Source organism: Pleurodeles waltl, chromosome 2_1 (genome assembly GCF_031143425.1).
Source record: "Pleurodeles waltl isolate 20211129_DDA chromosome 2_1, aPleWal1.hap1.20221129, whole genome shotgun sequence".
NCBI classification, from domain to species: domain Eukaryota; kingdom Metazoa; phylum Chordata; class Amphibia; order Caudata; family Salamandridae; genus Pleurodeles; species Pleurodeles waltl.
The window spans coordinates 838,560,240-838,579,068 of record NC_090438.1 but is presented as its reverse complement, the minus strand read 5'-3'; the positions used below and the strand labels follow the sequence as shown (position 1 = coordinate 838,579,068).

Sequence of the window (18,829 nt, the reverse complement as noted above, 5' to 3'; positions counted from 1 at the left end):
GCAGCCAACTGAATGAAGAGGGGTGACTGGTAGCCCGTCAGTATGTCTAGTAAATATGTTCCTATTAACAACAAAGGGGCTAATTTAAGAGCCCCCAGCGCCTCCTTGCGCCACATTAGCGTCTATTTTTAACGCTAATGTGTCCCAACGAAGCCTTACAAAGTGACGCAATGCATGCATTGCGCCACTTTGAAACCCTTTGCGCTACATTCTGCCTGCGCCAGGCAAAATGTATGAAAAGGGGGCGTTCTCGGGTAGGGTGGGTCGCACACCTGGTGGCGTTAAGGAAGCGTCTTAAGGGGCGCAAGAAAAGTGGCGCTGCACCTGAAGTTGGTGCAGCACCACTTTTGATAAATATGCCCCAATAGGCCTAGGCTAACGCACGCATAAAAACATGTTGAAGGCGGAGCTCTGTGTTTATTTCAGTCCCAAGATACAACGTGACCTCTGCACATAGCGTGAGAGGCAGCCAAGCTTACTTATGCTGCACAGGTTCCCAACAGAGTTTTGCTGTGTAACTAGCGCGTCTGCAGTCCAAAGGTTGGCGTGCTTTTTTCCTCTACTTTTGGTTGCCTCAACTACTGAGTTCCCAGCAGCAGCTGGCAGGGGTACGGGGCGGCGTTCCCTGTCTGCAGGACAACCCCCAAAGAATATTTTTCTCTTCACTCTATTAAGCTGTGGCAGGCCGTTCTCGATCAGCAGGCAGCAGATCTGGTCACGAGAGCGCAGAATTTCAGAGTCTGGTGTTAAAATGAGAGGTGTAGAGCCCATCTTCCACATGCCAGCTCTGTACAAAGGACTACGTTAGCTAACTGCAGTGACCATCGCACGAAAGTAAAAATGTGCTACTCGAAAATAAACCACCTGCTTAAACGCATATTGCAAAGGGGGGGGGGGGGGGGGGGTCTCATGTCGAAGACCAAACACAATGTTTCACTATATAGACAAACAGGGCACATCGAAGAGGTGTTTAATAGTACGGTGACTGTTAGTGATAATGACTTAGGACGCCCCGGAGTTCAGTTTGAGGGAACTGAGAAGAGGATGGAATTGTGAAACATTCGCACATAAAACTGTCCGCGCAGACTCTTCTTTCCAGGATTTCAAAACGCGGAACGTCCCACAATTAACGTTAAGAATCGCCACTAACAAGTCAACCCCTCCGCCAGCATTTTCAGCCTCCACAGCGTCCACCCGGCGAGTCCGCCTTCGCTAAATACGCTGGTGATATTCAAAATGGGTCTGCAACGCACCACCCTAGTAATATTTTTTGCGTGTGTAATTATAAGGTAAAGTCAAAACAGGCACGGTGGTAGACAAGTCCGACGCGCAGCTCTTACAGGCTGTAGAGGAATGTGCGTATGAAAAAGTATGTAGGTGGATCGTTGTACACAGAGCAAGCCCAGACTTGAAATCTCAGCACCCATCCCCTAGAACCGATCCGCAGCGGCACAACCCTGAGGTTCCCGGTACCAAAGGCTGAAAAAAGAGGGCAACCCACACCCCCCCCCCAACCCGCCTCCCACGGGTCACATGAGCAAGGAGAGTGGAACTATGCATTGTCCCGTGACAGTGCGCTGCCCTCCGGGAAACCTTGGCGCGCGACGGCCGCTTTACCCCGAACTGAGGTCCTGCTGCACCGTCAGCAGCCGCTCGCGCAGGGTCTCCAGCATCCTCTCAGGCTCGGCGTTGGCCCTCACCACGTCCCAGGTGGACCAGCAGCTTCGAACGTTATCTCTCAGCCCGTTCCCCTACTCGCGAGGGGCGGGTCTCTACAAACTAGCACGCCCACCTTCGAACTGTCGCTGCTACGGACCCGCCCATCTGTCACTAAGCTCCGCCCCCAGCGCCTTGTATTTCCTCTGGCTGCAGTGAAAAAGTCGCGGCTCTCGGTTTCTCGGTTGGTTGTAAATAAAAATAGTTAAAGGACTAATGTAACTCAAGTTTACGACCGGAAGCGTGGCGGCCATTTCGGAAAGGGAATACTCGTTTCCTGAATTAGAAACTTCGAATAAAAGGAGAAACATTATGCTGCGGGTAAAACTTTGTAGTTGAGTTCTTACTTTCAGACAGCTGAATTCTCCCTTGTAAAAATGTTAGCTATCCCTATATAACAGGCAAAGGAGGACTTGTGAAAAGTTTTTTTCAATCAAACACCACTAACTTCAACGCACACCTGTGGTTCTTAGTTGGCTCATTTTATTCTGTGAAACGCGGGGGGTAGAGTATGGCGTGTTCTAATGTTTCCCGATAACTATGGTGGAATACCGACTGAAAAAGTGGGGCTGACTTAAGCAGTTTACATTGCAGCTTTCAAATTACAGGCACTAATTAATGTAAGATACAGCTCCCACTTACCTGGGCTGAAATGTCATGTATTGGATAGCTTGATGATATGTTAGTGTGTCACCTGTGAATGAAGGCAGAAAGTGGATGTTCGTGTAACCTTAGGCCTATTTGTAAGTTTCGCCTGTCACTTGTAACAATCAGTTCTTTTTCTGGGAAAAAAACTCTAAAAAGGGGATTTAGACCGCCCACTACTTAACATTGGTTTGCTTCATTGTCACTGTTTTGTAGGTCAAGCGTGCAAGCACTTTGACCTGTTGTAAGTATTGTGGGCTTTTAACCACGCCCATCTCACAACCATCACTTTCATTAGTTCCTGGGCTTGCTTTAAAAAATCACTTGATGTCATTGGTAAATGCTTTTGCAAGAGCGCCCGGTCCTTAGTTAGTAAAGTTACAAGGGGACGCGTATAGGCCGATGAACCTTTTGAATCGCATGGAGTATCCTAGTCATGCAGTAGCCATCAGGTGGTAGAGATTGGTTATAAAATCTGGTTAGTAACAAGCTACAAGTTATACGGTAAGTCAGAGGTAGACTATGGTAGTGACTCCTTCTTCCACAGAGAAAGGTATTTGCGTTCACACAAGACAATCCCTTGCATCCATTATTTCCACATACTCACTCAACATTTAATAGAACACATTAGTGGAAAGTTCTCCTTGAGCATTAGTGTAATCATGCAAATACTTCTCGTCTAACTTGAACTTCTCTAAAGCTGTTAATGTAGTAGTCTCCACAACAGAACTGCTCACAACTTTTCTTGCTTCATGTATAGACATACCCGCAATCATTATTATAAACATTATCCCACACATAATAGCTATTGCAACACTCAAATACCTACAATACTTAACATTTCTAATACGATTAATTGTCTCAGCCATGATCTGTAAAGAATTAAAAAGTAGAACCAACTCTTATTAATAGTGCAAAAAAAAAAAAAAAATCACAAATTGGAAAAAAATGTATCTCTCTTTTAAACTTCCGTTTCACTCACAGGAACCCTTTTCTCCTTGTCAAAATCAGTTAGCAGCTTGTCATATCCAAGTTTAGCAGCTTGTCATATCCAAGTTTAGCAGCTTGTCATATCCAAGCTTAGCAGCTTGTCATATCAGGTTATCAATGTCTTTTCCGGGTTTACCTTAACAGTCTCTTTTCAGGTTTCTTTAGATTTAGCTCAACAACTCAGTCTACTGATCACCTTCAGGTTGCATCAAAATACTGACTCGGAACTTCACCGTCAAAACAAAAAGACATAAACTTGTTTTGCCATTCACATGTTGCAGCGTATGTCCACTCAGGACCTGCGTGTCTTCGACTTGCTATTCTCTTTCTCTCCAACTTTCGCTCACCACATATTTCTCCTTCACTTAGTTCTCCTTCTTTAGTTGTATCCACTTCTTCCGGTATTGGTTCATTTATGACCAGTTCTTTCTTTTTCTTTACTCACAACTCAGGCCAATTGTCTCCATTTCTCGTTCCTTCAGTCAATATTTTTCTCAGTATTGGACTCTTTTCCCTTTCTTTCTCTCTGGCGTTTTCTATTGATGGACCTGCAACGGGTTCAGGAGGAGTCGGATCACTTTGACTTTGACCCGCCTCAACTCTTTCCCCACCTCGATCTATCACTTGCTCTGTTTGCTCTCCAGCACCGTCTGCTTCTGGGAGAACCCATTCTGTGCTTGGTTCTCCTGCTACATCCGTTGGGTCAGACTCTTGCTCACCCTCCTGTAATTCTTCACTCTTGTCTCTTACAGGGGTGATTGACTCGTCTTCCACTAGTTCAGGATCAGTTTCAGGTTCAGCTTGTTCCTTTTCCAGCTCAGGTACGGCCACCTGTTTTGCTGCTGTTGGTACTCTCAACAACTCTTCTTCATGTTCTTGCAGACTCACCAATTTCTTTGTATGACTTGTGTGTATCCAGTTTGGTAGTCCTGCACACTTCACAGCTATCGTAGTTGTCAGCACCACTTGGTATGGACCCTTCCAACGTGGTTCTAAACAAGTCTTTCGAACATGCTTTTTGATTACGACCCAATCTCCTGCTTTCGATTGTGACTTGGGTCATGGATGGGTGGCAGGGTAACAACCTGCTCCTGCTGAGAAAAAGAGTGAACCACAACAGCCAGACCTTTGCAGTAGTCCAATACCATATCATCTGTAATATTGACAAGAGCCTTGGCTGGAATTGCTGGCAACCTCATTGCTCTGCCTATGAGAATCTCGTGGGGTGACAATCCTGTTTTTCTGTCAGGGATATTTCGTATTGACATCAGTACCAAAAGTAAGGCATCTGGCCATTTTAGATTTGTGGTGGCACATCTTGGCAATTCTTGACTTTAATGTACCATTCATTTGCCCCACTAGGCCTGATGCTTCAGGGCGGTAGCTGCAATGTAACTTCTGCTCAATGTTTAATGCTGCACATAAGAGTTTGATCACTTCGTTATTGAAGTGCGTTCCCCTATATGATTCTAAAGAGATCGGAAATCCGAACCTGGTATTAACTCCCTCAACATCAGTTTAGCCACTGTAAGACTGTCATTCCTTTGTGTGCAGTATGCTTCAATCCAATGACTAAACACACACACAATCACCAACACTTACTTCAATCCACCACATGCAGGCATCTCAATTAAATCCAACTGCATTCTGCTGAATGGTCCTCCTGCTCTTCCAATGTGGCTCAAATTCACCTCTGTCCCTTTTCCCACGTTCAGTTGCTGACAAATTATACATCTATGGCATACTGTCTCTGCTGCCTGTCTGAATTTTGGATTAAACCAATCAACTTTGAATAACCTGACCATGGCATCCCTTCCAATATGTGCTTGGCCATGATAATACCTGGCCATCTGATTCAACAGACTATTTGGTAAAACCATCTGCCCCTCCTCAGAAACCCAAATCTTATCAGGTCTTTGAACACATTTAAGCCTAAGCCAGCTCCGCTTTTCTTCCTTGTCTGTGTTCTCTTGCAATGTTTTCAACTCTTCTAATGTTTCAATTATTTTTAAAGTATAATTTGCACAATTATTATCTTCTTCAGGTATTAGTTCCCATTTATCTTTGAACGATATACAGTTCAGTGCGCAAAACCTTGCAACTTGATCTGCATATCCATTTCCCAATGAAATGTAATATTGTGCCTTTTGATGTGCACTACATTTTACCACAGAAATTTCTTCAGGCAACTGTATTGCGTACAAGCTTTCTTTTATTCGGTCACCATTTCTCACTGGTGTTCCTGTAGAGGTCATGAAATCTCGTTGTGACCACAACTGACCAAAATCATGAACAATTCCAAATCCGTATTGACTATCAGTGTAGATAGTGACTCTTAGTCTTGCAGAAACATAGCAGGCTCTAGTAAGAGCTTCTAGTTCTGCCACTTGTGCCGAATATACACCTGGAAGCCAAGAAGCTTCTAATGTGCCTGTAATAGTGCACACAGCATATCCTGCTCTCAATGTCCCTGTTCCATCTCTGAGACACGAACCATCAACAAAAACAATTTGATAATTTTCTTCTAAACGCGTGTCTCTGATATCAGGCCTTGGTTTTGTGCACATTTCTGTCACCTCAAGACAACCATGTTCCACATCTTCTTCCTTTTCAATTTCAACAGTATCACTTGGAAGCAATGTTGCTGGATTCAGTACTGTACATCTCTTTAAAGTTACAATTGGAGCACCCAATATGCTCATCTCATACCTTGTCAGTCTTGCACCCGTCAGATATTGCGTTTTCGTCTTTGTCAGTAAAATTTCAACAGAGTGTGGTACCATTACCGTCAAAGGGTATCTCATGACTACTCCCTCGCATTAGGAGAGACTTTGACCAACTGCGGCTATTGCGCGCCGGCAACCTGGTAAAGCTGCTGCGACTGGGTCCAAGGTAGCTGAAAAATATGCTACTGGGTGATAAGCACCTCAATGGACCTGTGTCAAAACAGACAAAGAACAAACATCACATTCATGACAAAACAGAATGAAAGGCTTTGTGTAATCAGGCATTCCCGACGCTGGAGCTCTTTACAAACTCTCTCTCAATTCGATGAATGCTTTTATCTGGTCCTCATTCAGACTAATGGGGTCTGTAATGTCCTTATGTGTCAGTTGTTGTAAAGGTTTTGCAATTTCAGCAAAATTTGTAATCCACTGTCTACAGTATCCCACCATTCCCAGAAACATCCTGACATCTCTCTGAGAAGTCGGAGGATTTTTCTGCAGAATCAAGGTAATCCTTTCCCTGGAAATTCTCCTGATCTCTTTTTCAATCTGATGTCTAAGGTATTTGACTGATTTCTGGCAATACTGTAATTTAGCTGGTGAAACCTTATGTCCGAATTCCCCCAAATGATTCAACAGGGCAATCGAGTCATGCTTACACTCGTCCCTTGTTCTGGAAGCAATCAACAAGTCATCAATATACTGAACTAAAGTAGATTGGCATGGTAGTTCTAACAACTCCAAATTCTTTTCAGGATCTGATTAAACAAGGATGGTGACTCCGTATACCCTTGTGGAAGTCTGCACCAGCTGTAGACTCTGTCTAGGAATTTGAAACTAAAAGGAAACTGACTATCATCGTGAAGTGGCACAGAAAAGAAAGCTTGTGACAAGTCTACTACTGCAAACCACTCAGCATTGCAAGGAATCTGAAACAGTATCACTGCTGGATTTGGCACCACAGGACAACATTTAACCACCAAGTCATTCACTTTTCGCAAGTCCTATACTACACGCACTTTTCCACATGGCTTCTTTAAGCCCATTATTGGTGAATTACACGGGCTACTCAGCACTTCTTTCAAAACTCCTTGTTTTACAAAGTCCCCAATTATGTGCGCAACTTTCATCAAGACATCTTGCGGCATGTTATACTGCGTTAGGCTTCAGTGTCACTTTAATTGGCTCTACTCCCTTAATCAATCCTACCTCCTTTCCTGTCAAATCCCAGACTTCTTCCTTCACTGTTCCCTGCAAGTCTGCATGTACTTCTTTCATAGTAAACACCGGGAAAAATTCAATCAATGGACGTTCTTCACTGGTATTGTTAATCAGCATTTCTGTCACCTGCTCTTCTTCATCATCACTATTCATCTGAACCTCTATTCCAGAATCAGAGAAATTAATGGAACATTTAGTTTTACTCAATAGATCCCTTCTCAACAAGGATACAGGACTCAAATCACACACCACAAATCTATGTAGTCCCTGGTAATTTCCAATTTCAATCTACACTGGTTCTGTGATTGGGTTTGTCAGTTGTCTGTTCTCTACTCCCACACCTGAACTGTTTTACCTGAGAGAGGCAAATTTGGAACTTCTATGCTCCTCACTGTAGAGCGCGTCACTCATCCATTACTCGTTTATTTCATCCTCACTGTGAAATGGGAATTGGTGCACTGTGTTATTATTACTATTTTGCCTGTGACCTGCTGAGGAAGCATCACTTGTTGCCGGTCCATTGGGGCTTGAGGCATCTGCATTTGCTGTCTAGGTACCATGGGAATCTGCTGCTGTATTGGTTGTAACTGTGTAAACTGTGCACGTGGCACCTGCATTTGTTGTATCAGCAACAAATTTTGTCCCTGATTTTGAACATTAGGAACAACTCCTTTCATTCTTGGGACTTTTACAGTTTGAAATATTCTGACATCACCTTGCTGAACAATACCATCCTGCACCATCAATGGACACTCCCGTTTCCGGTGTCCCACGTTTCCGCACAGATGACACAGTAACATCTTTTTAATTCCCTGAATGTCATTCTGAACAACCACAGTCCCTAAATCTGGATTGCGCATCATGTCAGTTCCTCGTCCTCTACCCCTCACTTGAGGCTGAAACATAACAGCCTTCTGCTGCAGCAGTATAGGCTGTACTATAGCTCCTTGCGCTCCGGTTTGCGCTGCCCTTATCTGCATCACCATTGCCTTTTCTTTCAACCTTTTCTGCTTCAATTCAATCTCATCACGGTATTTTGCATACTGTAACACTTCATCAATCGGCTTTGCTTGCCAGCAAATCAAATGACTCTTAATCATTTGGCCTATTTCAGGTTTCAAACCTTCAACAAATCTGAACACGAAATGTAACATGTCTTTTGGCTCGACTGCTTCTTTGCCACTGTGCTCCTTGAATGCTTTTAACAATCTCTCATAATAGGTATGTATTGACTCCCTGGACTCCTGAACTGTTCTATCGATTCTCTGCCAATCAATATTTTTAGGAGATATTCTTGTCTTCAGGAACTTGATCACCTTGTAGTAATTTTTCATCACTTCAGGTGATGGTGCACCCGTTATTTTATCCCTTGCTGGTTCACTTGTTGGCCAGTCCACTGCCCTCTTACACTCGACCCACAAGTCAGCTGGAACCACTATCTCGAATAAGGTGTTCAAGTCTTCCCACAGACATTTGGAGAGTTTCACAAATCTATCTGTCCGCTGATACCACTCAACTGGTTTCTCTCTCAACCTGGGGTAATCATTTGTAAATGACAAAATGTCACTCCTGTGCCATGGAACATGAACAAACTGCCCTCCTGGAATTTCCCTAATTGGCAGCATTTTTGATGTTTCTTTTTCCCTTTGAGCATCTTCAGCTCCTTCCTGTGAATCTCGCTTTCGCTTATACTTCTTCTCTGCCCATCTGCGTTCCCACTTTTCTAGTGCTCCCCAAATCTGTACGCTTTGCAGCAATTCTTTCAAATGAGCTTTCATTCCTGCTGATCTCATGTGTTCAAAATCTCCGGTATCAAAATCTAACCTGTAACTTCGTTTCAGATGCTTCATTTTGTCAAGCTCAATGTCATGTTTCTCCGCTATCTCTGTCAATTTCTGATGTACCTTGCTCACTTCTTTAGTAACCTTTGGACATAGATACCTCAGCTCTTCTTCTGTGTAGGATTCTAACCTGTTCACACCCATTGTTCCCTCTACCAACTCAGTTGCTTCAAGATTTAACCTTACGCAATTTTTCTGCTCTTCGCCCTTGGATGTACTTGTAAGTGAATTTAAACTGTTCAACCATTCATTTAATTGCTGTTGAGACATTCCCTGTAAAGTGATAATGCTCGCATTATTCACTGATACCTGTTGCATCGTTGTACCTGGAGCTTGCGGTGTCAAAAGTCTTGAGCTTTGATTCAAATTTGGGGCAATCATGGCATCTGGAAGCGCTACAAGTGGACTAAGGTCCAATTGTGGTCTAGGTCCATTGGAACTCTGACCTATAGGTGTTGTCATTTGCCCAAAATCACTCACTCCCCTTCTCACACCATCCTGCGATAAGGTAGTCTGTTCTCCCACAGTTGCCTTCTTTTGAGCAAACAAAGGTACAGCTGGACCAACTGTAATCAGTAGCGATATTGCATCTGGAGCTGCCCTGATATTTGTATTATGTGGAAATGTAATTCCCATTGCTTGATTCAAAACTGGTGTAACATCTGGCTGTGTCCCGGTCAATAGTGTAAACTGCGGCAAACCCTGTGTTTGTGTCTCCAGAAACAACATTGGAGTCGGCTCTGTCTGAACTAACACTGGCCTCAAGAGCCTTTGCTCCGTTGGCACCATGATGTTCGAAACTGTCTCAAGAACTGGCACATCTGGATAAATTCTCTGTACTGAAGGTGGATGCGTCTGTGCCTGAACCACAGTCATTCCTCTAATTGGTGTACTCTGTACTACCCCTGTCGCCTGTCCGTCATTAGTCTGTACTGCTCCCTCAGTTCCCGATACTTGTGCTGGAGCAGTTGCAGCATCACTAGTACTTGGAACCCCAGAATAGGTAGTGTAAGGTGGAGGTCGATCCCTCAACAACTGTGTAATGAAATCCTCAGTCTCAGAATCATCATCGTCTACATAAGACCTTCTTTTTTTCTTTTTCTTTCTTCCTGCATCTTCGTCCTTATTTTCTCCTTCATCTTTTTCTACCTCATTTTCCTCCGTAATGGCAGGAAACAATTTAATGTCCTGTAATGTTGTCGCGCTCCATCTCTTTTGTTCCCAATCCCATCTAGCTTCCGCTAAAGACTTTTCTACTCACTCACTTTAATTCTTTGTTTGAACTTCATCTCTTGTTGCTGTCTAGCAACCAGATCCCAAACCGCTAAAGCCTCAAACTGTGCCGGTCTCGGTAATGGCTTCATATCATACAGTGACATTCGCAATTGATCCAAAATTCTCAAATTGAACGTTCCTTGCTCTGGAAACGCCAAAGACCCTTGGTCCCTTGTTAACTTACACCACTGCTTCAACCACAAACATGGCGCAACACCTCGTTCCTCCATCACAACATAAGCCATAGAATTTTACGGTGGGGTTGGCTCCCCAACTGACACCTTAATGTAAGAATCACCTTTCATAGCACTCTTAAACCCCTTGAAAAACTTCATTTTAACTGTTTTTATTTAAATCGATTTAATAATGAAATTACTTTTACTCCTGAGATTCCCTTCACTTGCTTGCTCAACCATTTGCCTCTTACGGACGGCTGCCAATCCGCTCACAACTCTTCTCACCAACTGACCTATCCCAAAGCGGCACTCTTTGACGTCACACACATGCACAGCGGCTGACAAAGTCTTGTGGCTTGTCCTCCTCTACTCAATTCACACAACTAATGCAAATTATTGTGAGCACTTTATCAAACCAATAACTAAAACAAACCTGCTGATTTACTACAGGAAAGGACACAATCACTTCAGAGACCTTACTGATTTTCACTAATGGCTCTTTTCGCTCATATAGCTATTACTCTTTCTCAGTCTCCCACATTCGCAAGTAAAATTCGACCCGCAAATTTCACTCTCAACTGATCAAGGGGTCTGTCCTGGTGCACATAGAACTCGCCGAATCTCAGTCAAAAATTTCCTTTTATTCTTCTACCACATACACCGATTTGTTGATCACACCCGTTACAACATATAACCAAGTGTCTCTTACACTTGTCACTATACTCCTGAGTCTTAGACCACGCAGGGTCCGTACATCACCAACAACCATGTGGATAATTTTTTAGCACGAGGCGCCACACATATGTGAAGTTTGACGACTTCCCTACTCTCATACTACGGAGTACGCCCACTCCTACTAATCTCAACTGGAGTACGCAAACTCCCTACTTTGCCTCACATACATCACAATTCACCTGCAATTCGCTTTAAGCCTGTGCAAGCGCAATCTACCATTTTCACATTATCTCAAAACACGCCGGGAATATACCCAACTGAACTAGCAGGATCAAGGCTCTGGGAAAGTCATTTCTGGGCTTAAGGGGACATCATCTTTGCTACGATTGCCATTTTAGGAAAACAAATTCAAACCTCAAGAAAATGTGAACAACTAAACCTAACTTAAACCACCACCATAACCGATAACTACCCCATAACTAGTTCCCCAAGGAAACTAACCATCAAGCTGCTACCAAAAACTGGAAGAGCGCCCGGCCCTTAGTAAGTAAACTTCCAAGGGGACGCATATAAGCCGATGAACCTTTTGAATTGTATGGAGTATCCTAGTCATGCAGTAGCCATCAGGTGGTAATCAACATCAATAATTAGGCAATCAGTTATGCAATCCGCTTAATCCATAACATTTTAATCAAGAATAACCACTACACAAGGAAAGGTTATCAATTTTATTTCCCTATAGATTACATTACTAGAGCATCTATTAATTCAAAACTGTATTGCAGATCATTTTTTTTTAAATTAATAGATTATCAATAAACTCATAAGACATCATACACGACAATGCAAAAACCACAATTAATGTAATTCAGCAATATGATTCGTCAGTCATTTTGTCACCGTCAGTGTCACCTATAACAGCCTACCTAACCAAGATTAATACTAGCATGTGGGGCTTCATGCGAAAAACGATTTAGAGAAAACATTAATTTGGAAAAGTCTATCTAAGTGAATATCCCTACAACAGAGCAGTTGGTACCTAGAAGGAAAAGGCAAGAACAAATGTCAGTCACATTTTCATAGCTACCTATCCAAGATGGATCAGCAACGAGTCAGACTTCGTCTCCATGTCATTCACCAGTCATCTAAGGATCAGGCTCACGGAGTGTGAACCCAATATCAGCACTTCGGACAGCGTCTCCTGACGTCAGCAATTCTCTCCGCAATTCTCTCCATTCTAAACTTTTAGGGCCAGATGTAGCAAAATCCGATTTTGCGACTTGCAAATTGCAAGTCTGAGCGACTCGCAATTTGCAAGTTGCAAAATCGGATGCAGAATGGAGTCTCAGACACCTTCTGCGACTCGCTATGGGGTCGCAAAGACCCACCTCATCAATATTCATGAGGGGGGTCGCATTTTGCGACCCCATAGCGAGCCCCTGCACTCACAGGGATGGTGGCCTGCTGTAGTCAGCAGACCTCCATGTCTGTGACTGCTTTTTAAATAAAGCAGGTTTTTTTTTCATTTTGCAGCCCGTTTTCCTTAAAGGAAAACGAGTTGCAAAATGAAAAAAATACCGAAACCGTTTGGTTTCGTTTTTTTCAGAGTAGGCAGTGGTCCATAGGACCACCGCCTGCTCTGAAAAAATATTTTTTTCGACATTCACAAAGGGGAAGGGGTCCCATCGGGACCCCTTCCCTTTTGCGAATGAGTTACCACCAGTGTGACACGGGTGGTAACTGCGAGTTGCTTTGCGACCGCATTCGCGGTCACAAAGCAACTCTGAATTGTGATGAGAGTCGCAAATAGGAAGGGAACACCCCTTCCTATTTGCGAGTCGCATTCCCAAATTGCGAGTCGGTACCGACTCGCAATTTGGGAATGAGCATCGCGTGAGGCCGTTTGCATGGCGCAAACTGCGTTTTACGCAGTTTGCGCCATGCAAACGGCTTGCTACATCTGGCCCTTAGTCCCTTGTAATGACTTTTTATCAGATTTTCTCAGCCCATTCTACTAATTACTGATTGGTCCATTAATCGGAAGATATTACTTTACCCTATAGTTTTCGTTTATTCTATCTCTTAATTTATGCTCAGTTCAGATTTCATCAAGTGGATGGTCCCTTTACGATGTTCTGATCATCCGGTTCTCCAAATATCAAAATTGTTGCATATGTCTTCTTCAGTCAGATCATCCATTGATAAAGTCCTGGGAAAGTACATTTAGCTCGCTTTACATAAAAATTCTATCAAACTGTTTTCATCATCTCCTGTTCGTCGGTGCATTGCAGAAAAGTCTAGCTGTGTTAGCATGAACTTTGCACGGTTCAAGTTTGCAGACCCCGGTTACCAGTCTCTGCACAGCGTTCAGTTTTCTCCACGTTCAGGGTGTGCGAGGCCCAGTAAAACTAGGCCTTTAGTTTAGTCAACTTAAGAATATAAAACAAAGGTTATGCATCTTGTTATGACATTACTACAATTTTAGATACTTTTATAATTAATAACACACAATTTCAGTGCATTAGTACATATTTCTATAGAGGTGGCTGTCGTACCCCGTGGGCACATTTTTGAGCGTGCACATTATTTTTCTACAATTATTTTTCTCTACTCATCTTCTCATTAGTAAACACACATAAATCATTAATATTTTTTCTTAATAAATTTTCTGCTTCAACACTTTAAGTTTGTCCCACCTTGAGGCTGTTTTTGTCACGCCTTGCAGAATGCTCCTGTTACATGGATTATTGCACGTTTGCCGATATATTCAACGTGGGCGAACTACTTTTTTCTTTTGTCTCTCCCCTTCGTGATGCATGATGGCCATGGCGCTCAGAGTAATTTCTTGTGGCTCTCCTCTTAAAACACTTGAAATTGGTAAATGCCTTACCTAGAACAGAAATCCTCTGGCACAGCAGGAGTGCCAATACTACAATATTCACTGCACTCTGGAAACTCGCCCCATAATGCTTTGCAGGGCATTACTTTTATAAAACATTTTTGCTCATAACTCTACCTGTGGTGGTCCTAGGCCAATGGGACCACCACCAAAACTTTCACAAAACACACTCTTTCTGTCTAAGTCATTTCTGGGTCCTCTTTAGGTTAGTGGGGACCCCAAAATAATAACCCCTCAAATCATTCAGTGTCTTTTTAATCACTCTTATGGCTGGAACTTTTATTTTGCAGTTGGGAATAGCTTGTGTTTTAAAGGCCTTGTTTGTAATATCTTTGCTATAGACCTGTTACCCCTGAAAATGTATAATGCACTACACTCTGTGGGGGCCTAAGCATTTGGTTACACTGCATTCTTTATTGCCATTTTCTTTTTGTTCAGTTACACTGTCTAGGGGTTAACTATTTAGTTACATGACCATGTTTCTTACAAATGTTGTTTTCGTTGTGGTGTTCTCTAGGGGCTGTGTAAGCATTACAGGCATATCAATTTACTAAAATATTCATGGCACAGAATCTTGCCCCTTTTAGCTTTGCAGGGCATTACTTTTACAAAACATTTTTGCTCATAACCCAGACTGTGGTGGTCCCAGGACAATGGGACCACCTTCACAACAATGACCACAAGTTGCTCTTTCTGTCTCCATCATCTCTGGGTCCTCACACTGTGTTAGTGGGGACTCAAAATAATAACCCCTACCACCAATCATTATTTTTTTAAGCTCTCTCATGGCTAGAACGTTTGTTTTACAGCTAAGATAAATTATTTTTTATGGGTTTTGTTGTAATATCATTGTAATAGACCATGATTCAGACCAACTTAACATCCTTATTACACTATGACTAAACAATCTTGATATGTTTCCTTTCTAGTTTATTTCTCTCCTCTGTGGCTACCTTTTGTCTTTTTATGGGGAATTGTGTTAGCCAGCCAGCAACTCCGATGGTGGGGTGGTGAAAGTGGTATTCTATTAGAATTAGCATCCCAGATTTAAATTAGGATGCTAAATGACAACATTTTAATTTTTTTGCTGCAGCTAAAGGAAGAAGGTAAATGGAAGTGCTTTAGTTATATGCAGTTCCACTGGAATTATATGGCAGGAAAAGACAGAATTATGAGGCAGGGTTGACCAGTTAATATGGCAAGGGAAGTCCAGTTATGAATTTAGAATGCAAATAGCTCTAACTCAAGCAAATCCAAGACCTATTGCATTGCTTGTTCTTCCTTTTCATTGGTGACCTTATGTTGGCTTCACTTTGTTTCCATGTGTTTGCTTTAATTACGGGTACTCTTCAGTATCCTTAGTCAGTAACGTCTTTGTCACAGTAATCAAATGTTGAGGTGTAACACACCACATGGCTCGGAAAAAATCAGGAAAGAGTAGTTGTCAGAATAGCAGTTACCGGAGGGTGGGTGGATTCTAATGACTCGGTGTGGTAAATTAGTTTATATCTTGTGACAGTGGGAATGTAGTACAGAGATGAGCCAAATCGAGTATCCCAGTAGTAGAATGTTGTGCTGTCACAGTGAGTGTTTAAGTGCTGGATGATAGTTAGTGAGAGGAGGAAGAGGAGAGAAGGAGCTAGATGGATGAGGTCCCTTGTGCTGAATAAACCAATCAACTTTACGTACACCTGCTGCCTCATGTTGTTATTACCTGATGGTCACTTGTCACCCTCTGCATAATGAGGAATCTGTAGACTAAGGATAATACAATTTAGCTCTTCAAATACACAGATTGCAGCACATTTAGTCTAAAATGACCGTAATCGAATCCCATCCCTTGAATTTATAGTGAATGAGGAAAGTATGAGGGGATTCCCAAGTCCTAGCTCAGCAGATCTCCATCCAAGACACCGCCTTAAACTCAACCCAAGAAGCCACCACACCTCTAGTTAATCTCCCAAAATCCTTTCAAGGGTATAGATATTAGCGGAAGTATAGGCAGAAGATATAATCATCCACTGATAGTGATATTGGAAGCCTTATGTATTTGATTTGAGTTTCCAAAGGTAACAAGCAAGATGTCAGATTTTATAAGTGAATTTTGGGGTTCCAAATAAACCAGGAGAGCTCCTTTAGCACCCAAGGAATGCAAATATGACTTTTCTGGGCTGCTTCAGGTTAAAGAAGAAAGAGGGGAGAAAAATATTTATTTAATATACCAGGGAATATTTCATAGGAAGGAATTGAGGATTAGGTTTAAGAACAATTCTATCCAGGTTTACACAATAGAGCTCCTAGTTCACCAATCCTCCTAGATGATGTAATGGCAACTAACTATACCACTTTTAAAGCCGGGAATTTTAGTTCAGTAGTTTTAAAAGGTTCAACTGTAAAACGTTGAAAAGCCTTTGAAACTAAAGGCAACTCACAGGGAGGAAAAATGCATGAATAGAAGGTGTAGATAAAGAAAAACTTTTTACTAACCTAAATTCTAGATTCTCATCCTGAAGAAAACCACTCTGGATTCTTTGAATGCTCACTGAGCCTTCTGAAATCCTTCAAATAGAAAATGTAGAAACATATTAACATTACATTTTATAGGAATGTTAGATTTCAAAGAACATAAAACTTCAAAGTTCTTCGAGTGTGTGGTATAAACCTTGAGAGTGGAGGCACATCTGGATTGTTGGGTGGAATCTGCTAAACTATGTGAAATACCTTTGTTTTGGCATCCCAAACCTTCCAACCGCCTCACCAACAGAGGTAGGGTTTGAAGAGGAAGTGACCTCATTGAGGGAATAGGAGGGGGAATAAGAGTAATTCTTGAAGGTAGAACAAGATACTTAAAAGTACAAGGAGCTGTGATCTTTTTGGCCAGTATGGGACCACCACAATTACTTCTGTTAATTCCCTTTGAATTTGTAGAAGTAGACAAATGATTAAAGGAAGAGGAGGAAAGGCAAAAAGAAGAGGAGGAGGCCAAGGAATAGATAGGGTGTCTATATCCTGTTGCGTAGGTTCTCCTTATGCTAATGAGGCTACTGGATTTGGGTGGCAGAATCGCATAGACTATGGGATACTGAGTAAAATTCCACACAGTGTGATGCCTGTCGGCCTAATCTGTGTTTTCCGGCTAACTAGCAGTGCCTCATCTCCACCCAAGAGCAGGGATGATTGTGGCAACAGGGTGCATGACAAGAAAGACTCCTCAGGGGAATCGTGGTCAATCAGATCACATCCTTTTCCCTCAGTTACATTAGTCTCACGGAGGCAAAGACAACAGAGGCAGAATATAGTTCAATAAGGGTTTATTGAAGCAACTGCATCTTGGATAAAATGGCATGTATTGCAATGAAAAGCAATAAGGTGACAAGGAGAGTGAAACACAATAATAGTCCCACCATATTGTTACTAAGAGTAAGTTATAGTTCTCCTACCTACGCTATGTTAGAGCACAGCATAATAAGCCTAATCCGCCCTTCAGGTTTCCCCCTAGGAAAATATTATCCCTTATGCCTAGGTAAGGAAGCCTGTAGTTTAGAAAGACACCATACCCATGTAGGTCAGAGGTTCGGCAGTCTAAGCAAGCAGCTGCAGTGAGGCAATCAGCATGCAGTCGTGGTCATCTGGCTTGAATCTCCCTTTAACACGTATGGGACAAAGGAATGTTTTTGTAATAAAACAGTTGACATTCTAAGAAATGGTCCACACGTATGAGTGTGCATGTTTCTGTGAGTGTTTGAGACACAGCGTACCACTTTTACCGGCAGCCTATCTAACTGTAGCCTTGAAGACAGCACAAAGTGAAATGAATGTCCTACTGAGAATGTATTGCTTTCCTAGGCAAAAGAACAATTAGATAGAGAGAAATAAAACAGGACTTCAAATGTGGCTATTGCTGGAAAAATAAAGCGATGCTTGAACTGGGTTAACGTGCACAATGGCAGGCCTAGTTTGCTAAAATAAAGTGACTAAAATATAGCTAAAATAGCTAAACTACAACCCCATGCACCCTGTGTTAGAAATCGATAACAAAATCTCTAGAGAAGACAGTTGTGAGACTTGCAAATAGATCTATCTCTGAATTCCCAAGTCTGTCACATATCTCCTAAAAGACAGTTTTGATGATGCCGTTTCCAAAGTAGGAAAGAGGTCTAGGTGTTTACCCCATTATGTTTCTGGGTGGAAATGCAACAGGGGGCTTTCACCTCCTGATCAGTTTTAAGGAGCAGATTTAAGAGCCCCTTGCATCATAATATCGCCACATTAGCATCATTTTGTTTTACACTAATGTGGTGATATTATGGCAAAAACGCTGCACAAGATTTACAAAGTGGCGCAATGCATGCATTGCACCACTTTGTAACCCTCTGCACCACATTATGCCTGTGCCAGGCACAATGTATGCAAGAGGGCGATTTTTCCGGTATTTTTAACGCCTGCTTAGAGCAGGCGTTAAAAGGTGACACACCATTGGTTACAAAGATTTGGTGCTAACCCTGAACAGTACATCAATAGCTTCAATACCATGGCACCAACATTTCAGTTACATACTCATACCTATCACACAGCACACACCCTACCCCTGGAGGACAACAGCACTGCATACAACCTCACCTACTGCTCAAACAATGCATAAAGCAGCAAGCAGCACACAACCAA

At 42.5% G+C, this 18,829-nt stretch overlaps 1 protein-coding gene across 2 annotated transcripts in view; it reads right to left on the bottom strand.

The window, feature by feature from the left end:
* DTNBP1 (dystrobrevin binding protein 1) overlaps positions 1–18,829 on the bottom strand; it is a 458,894-nt gene that overhangs the window by 384,328 nt on the left and 55,737 nt on the right. The window contains exon 1 of one of the 2 annotated variants that reach the window (XM_069218781.1): positions 1,618–1,808. The exons of the other annotated variant lie outside the window; for it this stretch is intronic. Within the exon in view, the coding sequence (XP_069074882.1) occupies positions 1,618–1,673 (56 nt within the window). The 5' untranslated portion in view covers positions 1,674–1,808. Of the gene's footprint in view, positions 1–1,617; positions 1,809–18,829 lie in introns of those variants that run through there. 2 annotated transcript variants of the gene reach the window in all.